A 22,279-nucleotide genomic window follows, 5' to 3' on the forward strand; every position below is an offset into this window, starting at 1 on the left:
TGACCTGCCAGTTGCTGCTAAGCAGTTGTTGCAGGGTGGCTGTGTTCATGGCTAAGACACTGGCAGTCCAAATACAAGCTATACAGCGAACCGAGATGCAGCAGGGAATTCAGAAGAGAAATGGAGAACAGATCTTATATGCATGCATTGGCTTAGTACGTTTGCTGTAAGCAATTAGAGGAGCCTTGCATGTGGGCAGGGAAGACTAAGCAGAGCCAGGAGGTAGGAGCAGGGCTTGTAAGAGTTACAGGGGACTCTGGGTTGAGGCTTTTGGTCCTATGGGGGATAAAATAACCCTGTGATGAGAAATACAATCATGGTGTACTTAACAGCAGCTGCTGTTGTGTTTTCTGTTGATCATTTTGATATGCAGACCTTCAGTGAGCAGAGAGGCTGGTAGGTCACTCTGACAAGATCCAGCTCACTGATCATGGCATTGCCCCTGGTCTCCCTGCAAATGACTCTTCGACAGATCTTGTTCTAGGCAAGCTGCACACTCGTACTCGAGTCCCTGTCTCTCACCTGCTTAAAGCCATTTCGGAGTTGCTCCTTTCTCCTTGCATTGAGTATCCAGTGTAAGTCAGTGCCTTTCAGGTGGCAGGACATCCATTGCTCTGGCTTGCAGCTGCTGCCCAAGTGAGTTACAGTCTGTGTGAAAATGAAGATGAAGTTCACGAGCATTTGGGCTTTATCAGCGGCACACGTGCCGGTGCCATCCATCAGGAGCAGAGATGGATGGGGCTGCATATCAAAATTTCCTGTGTTATGTCGATAGCGATCTAGGATTGAATCTGCTTTCCCTCTCCAGTGGTAGCAGGAGTGGTGGCTCACTGCCTTGCTGTCAGTGGTTCTGTGTTCTTGACTGATCTGGAGAAATAATGGAGAGATGTGCTGTGGGGAGACTGGATATGGGGATACAGCAGAGGTGAATTTTCTGTTGTTCTCTGCTGAATTATGGAAGAACCATGTGTTCAGCTAGAGACACGCTGCTGAGCTTTTTAATGCTGGTTTAATACTTGTTCACAGGCTGGGAGGAAAACTTGTATTCAGGGATCAGAGGGCCAAGAGCTGAAGCTGAGCCTGTGGTGCTGCAGGAGGCTTCACGTGGTGCTGTGAGCAGGCAGTGGATCATGCTGTCCCGTCCCTGGGTCTGATACCGCAAATGCCTGCCTTCTGAGTGGGGTTTCTTGGGTTTGTTACTGAGGAAGGTGGTGGTTCCTGGGCTGGCAGGGCTGCAGCAGAGCCAGGGCTTGTTGTCCTGCACAGAGGCAGTTCCTGATCAACTGACTGGAGCCACCGATTAACTAATTGCCCTGGGATGAAGAGTTGGCAGCTGGTGGTGTCTTGCAGCCACTGCTGTCAAGTCTGGATCTGCAGTATTAATTCTGCAAGAGAAGTAACCTGTTCTGCTCTCCTGACAGTGTTACTGTGTACTTAATTAACCTGATCTGTCGTATCTCTCTGAAAATTCATCTGTAATTTTCAAAACAGGACAATTCCCTGCTTGTTCTCCTCCTCTGTTAGGTTATGTGTGGACCATGGCTGGAAGGTCCTTTCAGTACCGCCTTCTCCTGTAGGAGTGCCTGCTAGGCTGGTGGGAATTCTGCTGCCTTTGCTGTCCATCAGTGCTTCGCTCTAAAAAGGCAATGGCTTTGCCTTTAGCTGTGGCACAGAAGTGATTAAGCTGAAGCTATTAAGGGTACATAATTCTGCAGAGCTGAGGTACAGGCCCCAGAGTTTAGGTCGCTGGTCCACATTGCCTCTGTTGATGTGACATTCTTGGCTCTTGCTCAGTGCTGGCAGCATGGCAAGAGGAGAGGGTTTTCCTGGGGCTGCTAAAAGCAGCTTCTGCTTTGCTGCACAAATGATGCTCATATGCTTGTATGTACTGGGGCAAGACTCTCTGAATATCAGCCTGTACAAACATGGGCGTCTTGTCACCGTGTTTGACAGAGCTTGTCCCACCTAAAATGGCAGGGCTTGTATCTGTGAAAGGGTAGAGGTGCTGCTTGTTGGAAAGTGGCATTTGAAAATGCAGTACTGTGTTTTTGTGTTTTTTTTTTTTATTCTGCTGTCCCCAACCAACCTTTTTAGGTAGCCAACAAAAATCTCACTTGAAGAGTGGCTAGAAGAAGAATAAAAGATGTCTTTTTCCAGGCTTTCTCCCCAGACCTGCCAGCACAGTTAATTGCTTTATACTTTCTCTGCTCCAGTCTCTTCTGGCTGAATCGTCTTTTTTCTTTCACACGTTCCCTTTCTCTCCCCTGCATCCACCCACTCCCTGGCAGCCTGGTTCTTCCAGCCCCGGTGTCCGCGTGGTCCCTCCACCCTCTGGGATCAGCAGGAGGTTGTTCCAGCTCCCCGCTGCCTGGGCGGCCCTGCATGTCGTGGTGGTGGGCTGGGGCCATGTGTGCTTTAGCAGGAATGGAGAGTATGAGTTGTGCCAGTGTGTTTCCCTTCTTGGTGCTGCTGCTAGCTTGAGCATGCAGGGAGGAGGATGAGCTGACAAAGGGAATTTTCCTACACTTGATGTCCATGGCTTATCCCAGAGGCACGGAAGATAAATCGCTGCTTTGTCCTTTCTCTCCTTGGCTTTCCACATCTTTATCATAGGCCTCTTGCTTGTTTGTCTGACTAGTTTGAAGCAACTGGTGTCGAGATTGGTGAGAGGCAGTACTTCGGTGCTGGGCTGATCCAGGTCTCGTGGTCCTCCAGTCTCTAGGAGCTGTCTGGTTTTCTTCACGAGGTCGTGATTTCCTAGCCGTGAGCAAAGGTAAACCCAGGTGGGACCAGGGCAGTGGCAGGGACCAAGCTCCTACACAGCATGGGCTGGAGAGCTTCTCCTTCCAGCCCCATGAGTCCCCCAAACTAATTTCTTCTAGAGGTCTTAGTGTGGTGCTCAAACTAGAGCTCTCTTGAAAAGATCAAAGATACTTGGAAAACATTTCTTCAAAGAATCCCCCCCCACAGGCATTGCTAATTTCTTTTCCTTGGATTAATTAACCTTTATTTAAAGTTACATTTCCAACTTGTCTAAGTGCAAGGTTTGAGAGAAGGAGAAAGAAGCTGCAGTTGCAGAAGGGCTGGAGTGGGGCTGCCTTTGTCCCACTGGACTCGGCCCCCTTTATTCTTCTATCCACTTTCCAAATGATTACCTGGCGACCCAGTGGGTGCTCGTGCTCCTGTATCCAGCTTTGGGGTCTCTAGTGGGTGAGCCCAGACAGCAGTGCTGAGCCTCAGTGTTGCACTTTCTGCCCAGCCGTGGCCAGTGCTGCTGCCAGCAGCCAGTCATCATGCTGGGCTTTCAGTTTTGCACTTGTTTTTGGATGTTGTTGAAAAATCTGTTTATTTTTCTTACCTCCATGAGCTCTGGGCTTCATGTGACACTTCTCTGTCCCTGGACAACTTTCTAATTTGTATTCATTGCTGCCCCTAATACCCCTTTTCTGGCTTTTATTTTGATTTTATCTGTTTTTAGAACTGCTTTCACTTCCTCTTCCAGACAGGATGAGTTTAAACCGGTGTTGTCCTCATTACTGGCTTTTAGTTCCCAATTTTCTTTCCCATGCTTCTCTTTTAAAGTATATCTCTGAATTGCTGAAGCTTATAATTCTTTTCAGATTGGTGAATTTGGCTTCTTTATGAGGGCAAAATTCTCCATTATATATGAATGTGTATAGGCACTCTGTTTTCAGAAATGTCTGTCTTTGGAAACCAGCTCTGGCTCTTCCTTCCCATCCCAGTGTCCCCCTGTACAGAAGAGTCTCAATTCTCAGTTTCTCGGGGTTTCTGTCACAGCAGTGGCAGCAATGAATTTATGGAATTGGACCTGGACTCTAGACTTAGCTGTGCTTTATAATTTTTGATAAATTTTTGCTTTCTGTGGCATTGCCCCCCCCCCCCAAGTAATACCTTAGACATGTTAACAAATGGGGTATCTTGATTTTTAAGGTGGAACAATTACTGCACAGTTGGATGGACACAGCAGTCTAATTTGCTGACAGCTCTTCATTAAAGGATCTCATTAAGGTTCTTGTTCTGTTTGTATTTATCAGCAGTTGCAAATACATTGGTGTGATGAAATCAGGAGGATTGTACAATGTTATCTTTAAGAAACACTTGGCCCAAAGATAGGTGTTTTTCTCTGATAAAGAAATAATACTATTATCCCACTTCCTGCAGGAGAACCAAATAATAACATAACAACCCTGCCAGTCTGCAGCGACACATGGCAGGAGTTGCTTGAGCTGTGAATTATGGTCTTTCTGCAAGGAAGAAAAAAAGGTAGAAAGCACCTATAACCTGGTTTGATTTTTTTTTCTGTCAGCTCAAGTGCTTGAAGCACCACAGAAGCTAAGATGATAGTGCTTCTCACCAGTAATTACCTGAGGGGAGAGCGATGGAGGTGTGGATCAGGTAGGGATGCAGTGATAGCGAGCAGAAACTCTTGGAGGCTGTGCTGCAGACCTGGAGCCCAGACTCTGTCATCACCCTTCCCTTGGACCCTCTCTGGGTGTTCCCATCCCAGTATTTATCCATCCCTTTTGAAGAACCATCACCCAAAGGCAGGTGTCCTGGCATTGCTCACAAGCTCCACTTAACAGCAGAGGAAGACCAGAGAGATGCTTCAGGTGATCAGTCTGGTGCAGGATAAAAGTGGTAATTTCTAGACAGAGGTAAAGAGGGATGGTGGGAAGGTGATAGAGCCAAAGGAATTGGTGTCTTGGACACAGGGAACAGGCATAGTCCCTCCTTGGCTGCATTAAATTAGTGCTCTGTAAGGGACTTTGCCCAGCTGCATGGCTTATGTCCTACATGAAGGACTCTGCTCCTTCAGATGGGAGGGAAAAAATGCCACCGTGGCTCCCTGGACAGTGTGTTTGCGAGGAGAAGCAGCGCACACTGTGCTTTAGAGATGCCACCTTGGCTTGAAACAAGATACCGAGTGCAGACCAAAGAGTATATGACCACATGTAAAAGCCTGTCTTTACTTGTACGAGTAATCCCTACTCTCAGGGGAGGAGGCCTGTTAACAGGACCTGGGCATTGCAAGCTTGCTGGTTTGAAGAGCAGGAGATACTGAGGTGGTTGGAGGCTTTCTCAGAGGGATGGTTGCTTTTCCTGCCTCTCTCAGCCACTCTGAGTGTTCCCCCATCGCTGCAGCATTGCAGTTTTGCACAGGACAAGGTGAGGGGAGTGAAGCTGAGTTTGGGGAAACCCAGAGCAGGAGACATCAACAGAAAACTGTTCCTGCTTAATTTGTGAAAATCACTGCAATGCGAAGCACAGCCTCGTGCTGGGAAGTGAATCTGCTGACACGGGGTTTTCAGGGGAATTTGTCCTCTGCATGTCTGTACCCTGGGTTCCTGCATGCTGCCCCCTCCTTTGGGGAGGGGAGTCCTTTCTACAAAATTCAATGGGATTTTTCTTTTCTGTATGTTTCAGTGGTCTTACACTTTGCATCTTGGCTTTTGCTGGGTCATGCTTTCTCCTCTCTTGTCGCTCCTAGTTCTGATGGATTGGTTTTTGCCTTTGGAAAGACGTGCTTTGCTAGCAGTAGAGTTAATACGTGTCTATGGCCCCATTACTCAAAGTTGTCTTTTCCTCCCTCTCAGGGTGGTGGAAAAATCTTCCTTCACTGGAAACAAGATCAAGATTTAAATCATTCCTTGTATTCCTGACAAGGCACTGCTTGCAAGCTTAAGTCATCAGTTCCCCATTCCATTATTCTCCTTCGCTGCAATGATTGCTTGTGTTAGGAGTGTTTTCTGGTTGGTGATGGGGAAAAGTCAAAATTATCATTTACCACGTCCGTGCTCTAATGCATCCTGAGAGGCAGAGGAGTGTTGCTTTCAGTGAGGATGCTGCATGGGGATGGGGCCATGACACCCCCTGTTTTTACAAATGGACTGAAGGCATCTGGCTCTGCTTTGCTGTCCTGATGCTGCTTCTGTAGATTGCAGGGCTATTTTGAGGTATATGGAAAGGCTAATCTGCCTGCATGTTTTATATCACCTTTGTTCCCAAAGAAGTGCCTGGTGCAGAGGTTGGAAGTGAATTTCCAGCCTGCTTTAGTGCTTGGGAATCTCTGAGAAATACTGTGTATTAAAATGTGCCCTGTCTAAGGCTCAGCCCACACAATGTGCTGTGGTTGGAAGTTCCCCCCTTCCCTCACCTCACCGAGTTTGGGACTGTCCCCTCCCCTGCAACCTAGTTAAATGTTGTCTGTTAAGTCAGGAGCAAGGCAAAAGCCACCGCAGCCCACACTCCCCAGTGCCGGTGCTGCAGAGATCCCCACAAGAGCACTCTGACTCTTTGCCAGGAGCTTTGCATTGCAGCAAGATGTGTGCTGTCCTTCCATGGACCCTGTCGCAGTGGCCGAGCCAGGCAGGTCCCCTGGGTGCTGCACTCATGGTCTTGAGCCCCACGGGCTTCTGTGGTGTCTGGGATTTTCTTCTTGTAATGAATGAGGGTGGAGGGGTCAGCTCCAACTGAAATGCAGCTGTGGAGGTTTTGCTGCTGCTGTGAAAGAAAGTGTTTTCAGTTAGGTAGTAACATACTAAAGGAAATGGTGGACTTAGCATCAGATGACTGCATGGCTCCTCTGTTCTACCTCGGCTTCCATCAGTTGACACCTGGGGCCACCATCACTCCCTGTGTGGCTACCAGTCTGAGTAACTCAGCACCCTGTCATTACACCCTTGTCATGGCTTGTTGGGGGTCTGCATCCACTGTCCTTCCACCCCTTGGGGTTTCACTGCTGGATAGCTTGCAAACAGAGATCAGGCCTGCTTAGGGGTGATTTATTTCGACAAATACTGTATCAGCTGAAGGGAATCCATATTGTTTGTGTTGCGTTGCAAAGGAGCTTGGCTCCGTGTGGTCTCCTCAGAGCAGCGTGCAGTCCAGGTGAGGGTTCCTCTGGGTGCAGCCCCAGCCTTCACACATGGCCCGCAGAGGGCCCCTGTCTTAGTCAGGCTGATGTTGGGATAGGTACGGGCTCATGCTGTGACCCTGGGATTGGTGTGGGTGCCTGGGTGCTAGAAGCTGCCAGGCCATGAGAGTCCCGTGGAGCTGGGGACGGGTGTTTTTCTGCTTGGTATTCAACACAGTCTGATGCAGGCAGTCCATGTAAAGAGGCCAGGGGCTGCTGTCAGGCTCACTGGGCTGAACCTGGAGCAATGCTGGAGAATTGGGGTGGAGGGACCTCTGGCGTTATGCCAGCACAACCAGAGTCAGAATTCAGCCCATAATTGCTTTGTCCTGGGCTGTCAAAAAAAATACAGTGCTTATAATGTAACGTATACTGGTTTGAATAAGATTTAGTCTTTCATTATTCAGCACTGTGCCTCTAGTTGGTACTGATTCAAACTCAGTCATTTCCTTTTACCAATACTCTAATTGTGTTCTCCTTTTGATTTGCAGGACTGCGTGCAATTAAACCAGTACAAGCTGCAGAGCGAAATAGGCAAGGTATGTTACTGGAGCTCATGTTTGTCACAAGCAACCTACATGCACACACACGAGTATGGGAGACTGTGCCAGCCCAAGGGATCTTTCTGGCTGAGACTCCTTGCAACTTGTGGGGTTTTGGGTTTGTTTTGGGGGTGGTTTTTTTGCCTTATTAGTCTGAGCAAGTCTTGTTCAAGGTCAAAGTGGAGCTACTTCCTCTGAAATCTAAATTTATTTTCTTTCCCTCTGAAGGTGGTTAAGCTGGCTCCCTTCCAAGGTGTTTGCTTGCCAAATGTAACACTAAGAGCCTTTGATGCATTAATACAACCCAACAAGGAAAGAAAACCAAAAAAAGATCAGGGCAGGTGTTTGATCCCCATCAGGACTAGTTTAAGTTTTTATGTCCATGAACAAAATGCTAGTTTAATTCTAGTCCACATTTAAAAGCTGCAGAATGATTCAGAAGAGATTCCTCCAAAGTTATTTAGAGGTCTGGGCTGGCGAGCAGTTCAGACACCTGCACATTTGGACATCTGCCACCATTGCAGATGGGTCCACGAGTGATGGTGCTGTCTGGGAAGCTGTACCTACCTTTGCAGTCGGGACATTGTAGTCAGAAGGGACTGTACCCTGAGCTGCAGAGACCTTCACCAAAAGTTTCATTAGCCCAAACTCCTCTCCAAAGTGAGAGGCCCCGGGCTGTGGGAGGAGGTACCCTTCCTGTGTGCACAGTGGGCTGTGTGCTTGGCTGCCTGCAGTCAGGGTGTAAGGCTGGAGATACCACTGCTGGCAGTACAGCAGATAGTCATCTGAAACTCACACAGCTTCAGTCCCACTTATGGCTTTTGTCATTGGCTTAAGTATGATTTAAGGAGAGTATGAGGCCTTCTCTCTGGTGGATTTGCCCCTGCCTCCTTCTTCTCTGTGGGTCACAGTGAGCAGATCAGCACCCTGAGGTTGGTGGAGGGTCTGCTGGACCTGCTGTGCTTCTGAACCAGCCAGATGGCTTGTCAGTCTCCCCTGAGACCTGGACCTTTGTTCCAGCTCTCAGTGAAGTAAAAAGAAATGTTTTGAAGGCTGTAGTGTTCATATCATTCATTTATTCAACAGGCATCTGTCAGGGATGATACCTAGCCATGGTATCATGTCTCACTTGCATAAAATGTATAGTGTTGACACAGAACTGCAAAAAAACAGCAGTTAAGATGAAGTTTGGCTTCAGGCTGTCACTGGAGCTGTGGATACAGCAGTGATCCAGGCCTGTATCTGCCCAGGCAAGAGGCAGTTGGAGGAAAGCAGGCCGCTGGTCCTCACTGAAGTCCATTTGCTGTTGAGACATGGAGAGGTTTCCTGCTGAAAGTGGTCTTGCACAGAAGTATAGGAAAGATGTACACGCAGAACTTCCAAACTTGCACAAAAATCTGCTTGAAAATTATTCTGTCTTCTCCCCACCCATGTTAAGACAGACACAGTGGCTTTGACTCAGGGCAGGAGGCGATGTGCTAACACTCAACTCCTCCAGACATTGTTAATCCTCAAATGCCCTGTGGCTCCAACAGAGCTGCCAAAATGTACAACCTCGCTGTGGGGTCACATCACCTATGGACTTTGCTTGAGGCTAGGCATGGCCTGGGGCCTTGAAGGGTTGTTTTTTTTCTTCCCCTATGCAAGGCCATGGTCTACCTGCCTTGAGCAACAAGGAGACAAAGTGAAGCTGCTGAACTGACTGTGCAACTTGTGTTTATTTTTAGGGTTCCTATGGTGTTGTGAAACTGGCCTACAATGAGAACGATGACAAGTATTATGTAAGTGTGTCTTGCCTCTGCTCCTCACTGCTATTGCTGCTCCTCGTTCCCTTTTGTACCACTGAGAGCTAGGTACCCCCTGCGTTGCTGCTTTTAGCATATGCATTTCTGATTCAGGTGGCATGCAAGGAATTGAACCTCCCCACTGGGCACGGAGCAATGTGCTGCTGCCTGTGCGCCCGCTTGCATGTGGTGCTGAGCGGGAGGGAAATCAGGTGGGCTGCCTTATATAACAGGCGGGGATCTCGGAGGCAGGCTGCAGAAGTGTATCGATGATTTGTCTTGACATTTTCTAGCTATGAAGCAGGTCACCTGAAATTAGAGGCATGTGGGTGGTGGTATTCAGCACCTGCTGTGCATTGGAAGATCGGCCTGGAATGAGCAGGCATGTTTTGTAAGGAAATGGGGGCGTTGATCAGAAAGATGCTGAACAGTGTGGCCCAGCTGGGCAGTGCCTGGCTCCCCTACATCTTACCCCCTTGCGGGATGTCTCCCCATACACCGAACGGGACCTTGCTGTCAGGTTGTGAGGTGTAGGATGCAGGGCAGAAGACAAGTCTGGGCTTTTGAATCCTTTGCTGAGCTGAAGCCAGAGTTGGAGGGTTTCAGATTCAAAAAGGCTACTTATGCTGAAGGCTCCTGGTCTGTCCCTCCCCTTTCAGAGGGAGGCGAATCCTAACCATCCCAGCTGGCATTCCTGCAAAATCTGCTTGTGGAGATGTGCTCATGTCCCTGGGCTTGTCCTGTGGCAAGTTTTGCTCAGGCTGAGAGCAGGAGCTGGGCAGCTGGCAAAAGGAAGACTGCCTTCTGTGTGTGGCTGTGCCTGAAGGCTTGTGGAAACAGTTTTGACCAGAGTTTCTGGCCGATCCCAGGGTGGGTATGTGCTGCGCAGAGCTGGATGGCTGCAGTGCCATTGAGCCTGAACCCAGCTGCCCTGAATGCAGCCCTGCTGGTCTGGCCCTGCACTTGAGCTGCTGCTCCGTACTGTGTTTGGTGAGAGAGGTCCTGCTTTCGCTGCTGTGATGGAGCCTCATGTGGCCTCACGTGGGTGAAAATGGGTCCATCGGAGCACCCAGACAGACTCGTGTGCTGCTCCCTGTCCCAGTGCACAGAGCTGTTGGCCTTGGCACAAAAGGGAATAAGAATATGCCATGGAGATGTAAAGCATGCTCATTCCCTGCTACTCCCCAGCTAGCTTTTCCTCCCTGACTCTTGGATTTATAAGTGACATACCAGGTTGGAGGGACTGGGTGGGAGTTGCATGCCTATTAGTATTTGTTAGCCCTTCCATGCTTCCAGTGGGCATGAAATTGCAGCAGCAATGTCTTGAAATGAAGGATGGAAGAGATGAGACAAAAATCTGGACAAGGTGCCCTAGAACTGGCCAAGCAAAGGAACCACAATTCTTTCCATTCCCTGTGCTTTCCAAGCTGACTCACCCGCCGTATGGGAACGGTTGCTGTTTCCGATGGCTCCCTTTCTCCACTGCCCTCCGAGTCCTCCCTCCCGTGCCCTGCAGTAGGACAGTTTTGCTCTGCAGAGTGCGATGTGCCTTCCCTGATCGGTCTGTCCCACCAGCATAGGCAGTGCCAGGACCAGTGGCGCAGAGCGGGGAACACACCACATCGCATTTATTTCCAGCTGAAAATACTGTTCTTAAATTGTAATCTTTGTTTTGGCACTGCCCTTTTGTGCTGGGAATTCTGATGCTGTGCTGTGGGCTGCCCGGGGCGGGCAGGGCAGTTGTCATAGCTTGACAGAGGAGAGGTGGGTTTAGGTTAGCATTGCTTATTGTGTTCTTGTCCATGTTTTGGATGTAGATTAACACTGTGGACGTAGATTTAGCTGGTCAAATCAAAGCCAAAAGTGAAAGCCTGTGTCCAGGTTAGCCTGGTGTGTTTTAGTTAATCCCCACTTAATCTCCATTTCTTTTTCTAATCTAAGCAAACACTTCAAAGCTACTGCAGCCTGAGAGTGGCTCGCATGCCTGGGCACTTTTTTCATCCTCGCTACCCAAAGAGGGATGGGGTGTGCAGATGCACTTACCGCTGGCGTTGCAGGGACATGCTTTTTGGTTCACCCTGATCCTCCTGTTGTGGGGGTTAAGGCAGGGTCTGAATTGGATCTCAGCAAGGACCCTGGGGCTGTGAAGCTGATCCTGGGAGGTGTGTGGCGTGCTACAGCAGATGGAGAGATGGCACCAGAGCGAGAGCATCTGCAATGTCCACCTGCATTTTATTGCAGTGAATGTCAGCGTATGGGAGAGGAGAGGGCAGATGGCTGTCGAAAGGCTGTGATGCTAAAGTCTGTTTCATGTGCTTGCTACCCTTTTGGCTGGGGCAGTGGGAGCTTTCCCCCTTCCCCAGCTGCAGTCACATGCAGACAGGCTGTCACCCCTAATCCTTCCAGGTGCCCGTACTTGTGTTTTCCAGGAGGGCAAGCCATGATGGAGAGACCTCCACTTTTCTAAGACATTAAAACAGCCCAGGAGCTGGCAGACTTTTTAAAGCTTCGGAGAAATAGTAGCCAATTGTGTAACTGGCTAATGGTTGCTTAGCTCTCCAGGCCTCCCAGTGTGCCTGACCCATGTGCTCTCCCAGTGCTGAGATAGATAACTTCCATGCTGCTCTGCTTATCGCTCCTGTCCGAGGCTGCACCCCGACCCCTGGGGGGATACCTAATGCAACTGCCTGTTACCAGCAGTTAGTAGAAGCAATTGTGATTCTGGTAGTTGGGGAGGGCCTTTTCTGTGTGTTTATTTTGCCCCAGATTTAGCTCTGGAGGGTTGCTTTTGTCTCAAGCAGTAACAGGTAATTGGAGGAAATCAGGCCTTGGTTGGCCTTTAGTGAGCAGCCCCTAATAACTGATTCACATGTGCTGTGTTTTAGCATGACGCCAGGGTGTTGCTGCCTGCTTTATTTAAGCTAGTGTGCTGCAATAAAAAGGAGCAAAACTTTAAAGAAAGCAGGAAATTTTTATTTTGGGGTATAATTCAGAGTGTGACTCCTGATTCTTGCTGAGGCATGGAGCTCTTTGCTAGCTCTCTTCGAAAAGGCAGACTTTATAGGTACCAGGAACAGAATCTAGCTCCTGTCAAAGCAAAAGAAAGGATTTCTATTGCTTTAGTGAGTTTTGGACCTGGCCTAGAATTAGGAAAACCTCTCAAGAAAAAAGCTGATCACTGCATTTGGGAAAAAAGTAGATGGGTTGTATTTACTTTGTGGGTTTTTTTACCTTCCATTAAAGATGAGAGTGCTTCCAAAAGCACTTTTATCCTTCATTGCTGTGGACAACCGCAGTGCTGTGGAGGGCTGTAAAAGTGTGCTGGCGTACATCAGTGGATGCAGGGAATGTATTAGACCGAGGAAATGGAACTTTCAGAACCAAGTATGTGACCAGTGCTCCCTCCAAGGAGGAGACACCATCGGGATGCGAAGCTGGCTCCCAGAGCAGAGGTCCCTGCTGCTGGGGCACGTGAAGCTGGTACAGCAGCATTCATGGGGCTCTGCCAAGGAACCCTTTACAGCTGGAAAGGTTTCAGTGTCTCGGTTTGCAGGAGATGCTTTGACAGTGACTAGGGGAAAAAAAAGAAGAAAAGCCAAGAAAAGCCCTCTGTGAAAAAGCAGCAAATAAAAAGCAAAGGCAAATGTGTCCAGGCAGAGATCTAGTTTGGAGTCATTGTGCTGATGGAATTTGATTCTGTGATGCCTCGGGTCATGTCTCCTTCCTATTTTCAATCTCTAAATCAGCTTGCAAAGAAAAGTGGTTATGATGGACATTTGTTATGCTACTTCTGGACAAAAGCAATAGTATTGTAGGTTGTCAGTGGGTTTCTCTTTTTTTTCCTTCTTTTTTAATCTGGTTTCCTAAGAAACAAGATTTGTGTGATTGTGCTCTCTGCCTCTGTACCTAACAACCTTTGCATGGAGGGCTGTTTTCTACCAACTCTCAATGATGGGGAGAAATTCCTTCCAAGTTTATGAAAAGAGACGGCTGAACAAAGTGCTGCTGCTGAGAAGGTGGCCAGCAGCAAGCCTTGAACTTTCTAGTCCCTGGAGAATTCACTTTGGTTGCCATCCAGGCGGGAAGGGAAGGCATGGCTCCTGTGTTTCTCATCCTCTTGCTCACATAACAGCTACTGAATCACTGCCAGCTGCGCTCTGGTGCGGTGAGGACCAGGGAAATGATCTCTGGTTTACTTCAACACCCTGTGATGTTCAGCAGTGGGGTTGCGAGGAGCTGGGTCACCTGGGGTAAGAGCAGGAGCCTCTGGGAAATGGCTGGAGGCAGGTGAGCGTGGCCGCTCTGGGAAGGTATCCCAGCTGTGGTGTCACAGTGTGGATGGGGCACAGCCTGACAATGTAATTCTGCTGATGTGACAAATGGTGTCTGGGACAAAAGGTGACAAATGCAGGAGCAGGATTTTAGGGGCATGGCAGCTAAGCCTCTCTGGTTTAGTATTTTCTTTAAGTGCATAGCACTCCTCTCTCCTGGCAGAGCTCCCCTCTTAGCCACTTTATCTGAGGGATGTCATTGTCAGACAGGACAGGTGAGAAGGGCTGGAAATGCTCTCTGGTCTGCTCAGCATTCCTGCATGGTGCTGTCACGCACTAGCAGAGGATTTAGGTGGTTAGTAGTGACCTTTGAGTAACATCCCACTCCCCTGGGAGCTGCGGGTAGGGACTGTGCACAGGTCTTCTGCCCTTGCAATGCAAGTGTCTCTGTTAGCAAATAAAATGACATCCTAAGTGTCCTTTGTGATGCTCTCACGGCAGGTGATAAGTTCCCTTGGCTTGATCCATTTTATCACCCTTCCCTCCCGCAACTAATGGCCATTTTGCTGTTGTCATTACCAGCAGCAGGATGCGGGCTCGAGGTCTTGCTGTTGTGAAAGCTGCTGTGTCCCAGGCATCCCTCCTTTCCATAAACCTGGGATCTCCTTTCCCTCGGGTGCCTTCCCTGTGGTTTCCAGCTGCAAGGTTGCTAGGAGGAGAGCAGTAAACTTAAATAATAAACGTATATCAAAGAAAAGCACACAGTTCCCGGTGCCTCTCAAAGGAAAATGTCAAGACCCATGTCCACGTGCGCATAGTCGGAAGGAAGGTGGGTGTAAGGGCATGTGTGGAGGAAGTCTTCTCTAGGCTCCCTCTTTTCCTGAGGAAGCTGAAGCAATGCTTGCCAGTGCAAAGGGAAAATCCCTCAGCTTGGCTCTGAGCTGGTTCTTTATCAGAAAGGCATTATCCGAGTAATTAGCTCTGCCTGTGAGTACAAATGTCTTTGGCTCTTTTATGCATGTGAGCCCGCAAGGAGAGGTTTGCTGAAGCATCTCTGTGTTGTTCCCATTATGTGCAGCTACAATTCAAGTGAGGAAGCCTTGTCCTGCCAGCTCATGCTGTAATTAAAGTGAGGCTTCACTGCCATGTGCTCTCGTCTCTGCTCTTGTGATAATCAAGTGGCTCTGGGCTGTTGCGTGATGAAGTTTGCTCTTCATCCCCCGTTTGCATTTGAAAGTGCAGTGGGACAGGTCCTCTCTTCTGATCCAGCCCTGCTTGTGCAGTAGCAGATACTGGTGCTTTGAAGTTGGTATAAGCATATCCTGGTGCTTCTTCCACAGCAGTAGAAGTGGTTTACAGTCAGCTCACCTATGATACAGTAACCCCCACTCATCTCCCCATCGCCCCTTGTAGCATCCTTCAAGGAGTTTGGGTGACAGCAGTAGCTCTTGTTCCCTCCCTTTCTGTCCTCGAGAGCAATTCTTGTCTTTGCTATTGCTCCCCTCTGTACCTTCCAGCTTCCTCCAGCCTCTCCCCAGAGCCTGCCCTGGGAAGGACTAGCCTGGTGCGGGCATGGCTGGTGGCGATGGTTCAGTTCCTCAGGCTGGGTTCCCCAGCATTGATGCAACTTGGGAGCTTGCAGCAGAAAATTGCATCTTCTATTTCTCCTTTTTCTAAAGCTCCTTGCCAGAAGGCAGGGAGGACTCAAGGTGGGACTGGAGCAAGGGGAGTCTTCTCCTCCCAGGCTGGTGATGGTTGAAAGAGAAATAGGTGTACCAATTCCTTTGATTTTTCCCATAAATTTTCATTATGGAGAGATAAAAGTGGGGAGCGTAGGAAGTCCTCCAGGCTTGGTCCTGGCCATCCTTGAAGGTGGGTTGCGCACACCTTGGATCCCTTCTCAGCAGACCATGAATCATTTGGCTGTCTGTATTGGACACAGCACTGTGCTAAGTAAAAGATAAGCACGTCTGAGTCTGTCTCTCAACACCGTTGTTTCCAACAGTTGGCTCGGGAGCTGTCAGGCAGGATTGAGAACTACAGAGTGTCTCTTCTCAATTACATGGGTGCAAATCCAGAGGATTTCACTGGATCAGTACCAAAAATAACAATCCTTTCAGCGAGCTGTGAGCCTGGCTGCAGCAGGAGCACTGATGGGACGTGGGGATCCTGGGGTGCACGGTGGCATCGCTGCCAGGAAAAACAGCTCAGGAAGGAGTTCGCCAAAATGGTCTTAGTGACCTGTTCCTGGTGTACGTGTTTAAAAACAGGTAGCATGCAGACAGCCTGCCTCTGCGGTATTAATGTAAAATTCCGTGGCATTTCACTAGGTCCTGCAGGAGTCCTTGGTTAATTATATTTCACAGGGGTCACTCCAGTGCAAATTGCAGATTTGGATGCTTAATTAGTAGGAGTAACTACCTATTCTAGGGGAAGGAGTGAGTGACCATCCCAGCTCCTGGGAGCATACACTGTTTTCCTAAGGAAATTGTACCATGAGCTGGTTTCGTATGAAATATTTATCTGCTGGGCCACTTGAGGCTGTTTGAGTGGCCCTCAAAAAGGTTATTAATGCACAGAGCAGATGGAGGCACAGAGACTGTTTATTAAATTCAGATTGCCTTTTGCCACTATGCTAATGCCAATTGGATGGCAGAAAAAAATTACCCTGACCCTCTCCCACGCCTCAGGTGCCTGGGTTTGCAAAGGTGCCAGCATACGATCGGGTACAAGAAGGCAGGGAAGCTGTTGGCAAAAACCTGCTTCCCTCCCTGTGCTCCTGCACTGAGCTGGCTTTGCCGTTTCTGATGGTGCAGGGACGGATACCCACAAAGTATCTTGTTTGTCGTCTTGGGCATGGTGCCAGATCATACTGCAGGTGCTCTGTATTGTTCTGGTAGCGTGGAAGAGGTTTATGGGGCAAAAATAGTCTTTGGGAATACAAAAGACCTCCCCAGGCAGTGCAGAGCTGGTGGTAGGACTGTGTCCTCACTCTATTCCAGCTCTGTGATGGAGGTTGAAAGGGTGTGAGTGGCATGGCCGTGACACTCCAGTTCTTTTACTTCCTAGATCCTCTGGCAAAGCAGAACATAAGGTGGAGCAGCCTTGAAGTGGCCCTGACTTGCGGCATGGCCATAGCTTCATCCAAAACAGCAGGTTCTTAAAGGTCAGCTAGAGGAACCCACCTCTTCCTTCAAGCTGCTGCCCCAAATGCAGAAATTTGGCTTCTTTTTCTTTGTCCAATTTAAAATAAATCAAATCCATTTATTGTTTCATGGCAAAAAGATGAATGAAACAAATGGTTAAGCAGTGCCTTTAGGAAAGCTTGTGTCAGCATGTTTGTGTGTGTCATGGCCGCCACTAACCAGAAGACTTCTTGTCTAGGTTGAGGACAGACCTGAGCCAGTCCCTGATCCCCAGCATACTTCCAGGTCACAGCAATGAGCACTTTGGTTCTTGTTTAGTTTTAACACTGCTTTTTCTTCTTCCTTCAGGCTATGAAAGTCCTCTCCAAAAAGAAGCTCTTGAAGCAGTATGGATTTCCACGTGGGTATCTCACATTTGGAGGTCTGCCTGTTGTCCTCAGCCAGGCAAATATGTCTGTAGAAACACTGTCTGCAAGAACTGCAGAACTTGGCCTCATTTGAAAGCTGCCCAAGTAGTTGGGGGGCTGGTTAAAATGCAGTGGGTAGTGAAAGGGCAGACACAACCACAGGGAAATTTAATACACTCAGTAATTGGGTTCCTGGCTTTGATTTTCTGAGTCTCTTTGAAGTGCTGACTCTTCCGTGTTCACCATGAAGCCTAATTAAATGCTGGAAGTTAGGCAGGGTAGACCCCCTCCTCCCAGGGGCTCTCCTACCCCCTCAGATAGCACCTGGCTCCAGTAGCTGGGCCGTGGGACCTGGCAAACAGACCAGACTGGGAAGCCAGTAGGAGCTAGCCTGAATGGGGCTTGGAGATCTCTCTTCTAGGTGGAGACTGTAATGCTTTGGGATGATAAAAAGGTGACGAGATCTTCCAGAATAGCTGGAGGTACCTGCAGAGGGGCCAGTGGCTGCTCATGCCTGCGTGCCAGGTGCTGCTGAAAAATTAGTAGTTCTTCACCATGTTATCTCGATTGCAGGTCGGCCTCCTCCCAGAGGGTCGAAAGCATCCTCCGGAGAGCAGCCAAAACCCATGGCACCACTGGACAGAGTCTATCAGGAAATAGCCATCTTAAAGAAACTGGACCATGTCAACATCGTTAAGCTGATAGAGGTGAGCTGCTTCTCCACCCTAAGCTACACTGAAACAAGTCTGGTTTGTATTGCAACAAGAGGATCTTTCTTCTCCTACTTCAGCCAAAATTGGTTTAAAATAGTTGTGCAGAAATTTAGGCTGGTGATTCCAAGCAAGATCATACCAATTATGTATGACAAACTGACATACTTATCCTGGGTTTTGGGCTGGTGCCCAAGAGAAGGCAGCTGGCTGTGCTGGTAGAAATAGCAAGCTTTGACCAGTGAAACTTGTGTGTAGACAAGCCTGGGAAGGTGCACAAGTGCAAGGCTTCAGTGCCATTTTCAATATTGGCTGAGGTCAGGTTAGGACAAGCAGTGCCTTTATTGGTAGGCTGTTTCTCCAAATACAGGCAGAAGCCCAGATTTTTCTGGAGGCAGGAAAATCTGTGTCCTTCAAAGCCCCTCTCTCTGCAGGAATCTCTAAATATTAGCCTAAGTTGTTCTCAATGCTCTGCAGCTCAGCATAGTGTACAGGGAGCAGTAAAATGTTATTTGATTAAAAATATCTTTTTTTCCCCCTGCTGTTTTTCTTTTTCCCCTTTCCCCTTATCTCTCTGTTATCAATTACAGGTCCTTGATGATCCTGCAGAGGACAACTTGTACATGGGTATGTGAGTCATTATGTGCTAACAGAACCGTCTGGGCTTAGACCTAGTGATGCAAGTAACATGTACCAGGGCTCGGGGTCAATGCCAAGAGGAGACTTGTACCAACTTCAGCAGACTTATTTTTTTCTGAAAAGTTAAAATGCCTGTAAAGGCAGGGGGAGGGAAGGGCCCAGTAGGGTAAGGCAACCTTGTGTCTTAGTACAGCTGTGCACATCTCCTTGCCAGGGGGACACTAAAAAGACATGACAGGGGCTCTGCCCTCCCCTATGTATGTGTCTGTTCCAGTCCAGGAGCCAGGAGAGAAGGGAAGGGTGCAGGATGGTTTCTCATCCTCCTGGTATGAGGTTGGTCTCTCCAGACTCCTCCTGTAGGCTGTGGATAGTGGTAGTGGCTCTGGAAAGCAGTCTTGTCTCAGGGTGTTCCCTGTGACCCCTGCAGAGACACTGACCACCCTGCTGAGCCTCAGGACCTCCCAAGACAGCAGCACTCCTGCCTTTGGCCTCTGAGCCCAGACCCTGCCGTGGGGCGCTCAGATGGGAGGCTGTAGCTGACCGTGCGTTTATGCAGAGGATGAGGAATTTCCACCCATTTTGTCTTCCTCTCCCCTAAACCTTGGAAGGTTAGCCACAGTCTAACCCCCATTCGGGCAAAACCTGGAGGGACAGGCCTGGGAGGCCCTGAGGTGCCCTTTAACATGGGCCAGAGGAGGGGGACGTCTGACCCTATTACATCTCTGCTTCCCTGTAATGTTTCCTGATGAGACAGGCTCAAAGGCTGCTTCTCATGAAATAATTATGGGATGCTTTTGAAGCTGCCTGTGAAAGGGGGCTCTGCCTAGCAAATGAAGCTATTTGCCTTTGAAAGACCATTTTTCCCTTTCTGCTGAAGCCCCAGTGGCACTCTGGCAGCATTGCAAAGTGGCAGCCAAGGCAGATGCACGTGTGGTGGGGAGGGCAGCTGAGGCTGTTGTTTAAAGGCCTGAACTCCTGGGGATGGCAAGAAGGGGAGAGATGAGGTAGCAAGCTTTTTTTGTTGAATGAAAATAAATGCATGAGGAAGTTGAAAAAGCTGCAGAAAAAAAAAAGCTCTCCCTGTGGAGCAAGATAACAGTCCCAGAAATGGCAGCAATAGCAGTAGGACAAGTGGGAAATCTCTTGGTCCCATTGGGGGTCCTGGGGAGGTTGTACTGCGCCCTGGGCAGCGAGCAGTGGCTGTGTCCATGTTGTCCATGCCCCATCACCTCTTTCCTCCCCTTTGCTCTGCCTGGGATCCTGTGAGTGGTTCAGGCAGAGCGATGCCGGCAAATCAAGCTCCTGCCTCTGCAGTTCCCTCGGCAGCAAGGGGAAGCTGTGGGTGCTCAGCACTGCTCAGGATTGAGCCTTCTGCAAGTGAGTTTCCTCCCTCCTGCTGCTGACCCAGCTGATAACTGCACCTTTCTCCTCCCAAAAATGCCCCCCACTACAAAGCAAAACTAGAGAAAGTGGAGTTTGCTCTTAGCTAATTACAGCTAGCATTAAGTACTGCTGTGAGCACTCTGCTGCATGCTCATTGGGAAGAAAGCAGGGAATGGAGGGTGAGCAACCTACAATGGTATAAGATGGTTGAATAATGAAATGCTGCCACAAGCTGTAGCTTCTTCAGCCTGGAGAGCAAGATGAGCCAATGCAGGCTGGCTTGTTGTTTGTACCTTCAGCTGGTCTAACATCGCAGCTGTAAGCAGGGTTGCCTGGTGCTTTGGGGAGGGTGATCTGCTTGGATTTCTTGGGAGGTGCAAGAAATCCCTTAGTAATTAATGAGGAAAGAACTCTCCTACTAGATAAAGGTGGATCCTTCTCCTGTTTGCAGAACAGGTCAGAAAAACACATTGCCACTAACCCCCTAATCAGACACAAACTCATGTGCTCTACAAACCTCAACTCATCAACAAATCCTTTCCAATTGCTCCTGCCAGGGAGTGTTTACCTCTGACAGCCATGTAGCTGTGCTGCTGATTGACACAGCAGAAATGGAGCAACATGTTCTTACAGCATCTCGTTCGGTATCAGCAATTTAGCAGAAATGTCACACCAAACACCCTCCCTGAAGGTACTGAATAAGATGGGGCTCAAATCAGCAAGGGCTTACACTGGGAGCAGCAGCAATGTGGTTGATAAATTAGCACCCGCTGTCTCCCTGCATGGAGCTGGCAGGAGGTGGGGATATTTGTCTTTGCTGAAGAGATGAATATTTTCATTTTGCATCCTCTGGTGTCCTTGTCATGGGTGAAGGAAGAGAAGTGAGTGGAGATAAATTGATTTTGCAGGTATGGGAATGGATGTGTTTTTGTAGGCACTAAAAAATGAATAACCCCAGTTGCCTTTTCTGATTCATTCATGGTTTGATTTACTTTTCTTGCAGTGTTTGACCTCCTGAGGAAAGGGTAAGTAGCCCTCCTGGGATCCCTTGTGTTGAAATTTTTGGTGTTCATCATTAGCTTCCTAGGTGAAATGGAGGTTTGGTACATACAGTGGGGCAAACTGCTGTCTGCATGCAAGCGCAGAGGAGGTAAAATCCAGCTGTTAGTTGCCTTTGCACTGTTACAGCCTGGAATGATGTGATGAATAATAATGGGCTGAGAAGACACGTCCTGGTGTCAGACTTTGATCTGGAAAACAAATTTGATGCCAATTCCCCATCAAGTGCCTGGAAGAAAAGGTTATAATAGGAATACTCTGCTGGGATAACAGCTGCATCATGGCTTCCTCTGGCACAAGAGGTGTGACGTTGCATCAACATTTACTTGCCACCCACTGCCTTATTTTGCCCCTAGCACTAACATATTGTGGGAGGGTGTTTTGTTGCTGTATTTTTCCGTAGCAGAAGTGATAAGGTGGTGGGAGTCTCCTCACTGCTTTTTGCTACAGCTGTGCTGATTCTGCAGCTCTGCAGAGTCACAGTGAGGTCAGGAGAGCTGTGCCTGGGATGGGGGAGATTTCTGAAGGGCTTATTTTTCTCTCTGGCCCCATGAACAAGCCTCTTGCAGGCTGCCAGCTCCAGCAGGTTGCTGGTGAGAGGCTCCCCAGTCTCCCTGGTGACCAGGCTGTAGGAGAAGGGGAGAAAAAAAAGCTCCTGTAATCAGCTGTGGCCAGGGAATGTGCAGCTCGGCCGAGCACAGCCTGTCTGCTTCTAGCAGGCAATTAGACTCCATTAGTGGCTCTGCCAGTCCTGCTGCTCACATTATTTCTCCCTGGTTTCAGCAGCGGAAAAATGTGCATGAAGAGGGAGGGAAGGCAGTGGCAGAAAAATGCAAATGGGAGATGAAGGTCATCAATCAAATGGCAGCAAGGGAGAAGAGAGAATTGCTGCAGGAAGGATTTGCTGCTGGGTGCTGAGGGGAAGAGCTGCAGAGCCTGGTTTTGGTGATGGGCTATTCTCGGCCAGGGTTTGGCTTGCAAGGACGGTGTCTCAGGAGCACTCACTTAAATCCAGCCTGACTCAGTGGGTGTATGTCCAAATGCAAGGTCAAGCTGCTGAGCAAAAGAAGGATTAACCCCCAGTGCAGTGAAGTCCTTAGCTCCTGCCAGTCATCCTCTGGGGAACAGAAGATGCTGACTAGCTCTTACAGCCTCTTTGCCCTCAGCTTTCAGCAGGCACAGGCAGAAGAGGGGCTTTTAGAGGATACTGTGCATCTCTCAGCAGTGGCAGCATACAAAGGAAAGGAGAAAGGAGAGGAGAAGCTGACCAGGTAACCTTGGCTGTTTAGGGCTGAATGGCTGAACCCTGAACAGCAAAACAGGTTTTCAGAGCAGTTTAGTGCAATGCACTGGAAATATTCCCACTTAACCTTTGAGCCAGTGGTTCGTGTCTAGATTCTGCCT

At 48.9% G+C, this 22,279-nt stretch overlaps 1 protein-coding gene across 7 annotated transcripts in view; it reads left to right on the forward strand.

Moving 5' to 3' along the window:
- The window catches only part of CAMKK1 (calcium/calmodulin dependent protein kinase kinase 1), a 108,389-nt gene that overhangs the window by 46,246 nt on the left and 39,864 nt on the right, over positions 1-22,279 (forward strand). For all 7 annotated transcript variants that reach the window (XR_012045550.1, XM_072882397.1, XM_072882394.1 and 4 more), the window contains 6 exons: positions 7,426-7,473; positions 9,204-9,257; positions 17,026-17,077; positions 17,658-17,791; positions 18,385-18,421; positions 20,820-20,841. Coding sequence is in view for 6 of the 7 variants with exons in the window: in XM_072882397.1 (XP_072738498.1) it covers positions 7,426-7,473; positions 9,204-9,257; positions 17,026-17,077; positions 17,658-17,791; positions 18,385-18,421; positions 20,820-20,841 (347 nt within the window). In the remaining variant the exon portion in view is untranslated. The remainder of the gene's footprint in view (positions 1-7,425; positions 7,474-9,203; positions 9,258-17,025; positions 17,078-17,657; positions 17,792-18,384; positions 18,422-20,819; positions 20,842-22,279) is intronic.

Source organism: Ciconia boyciana, chromosome 17, assembly GCF_034638445.1.
Source record: "Ciconia boyciana chromosome 17, ASM3463844v1, whole genome shotgun sequence".
In the NCBI taxonomy this organism is placed as follows: Eukaryota; Metazoa; Chordata; class Aves; order Ciconiiformes; family Ciconiidae; genus Ciconia; species Ciconia boyciana.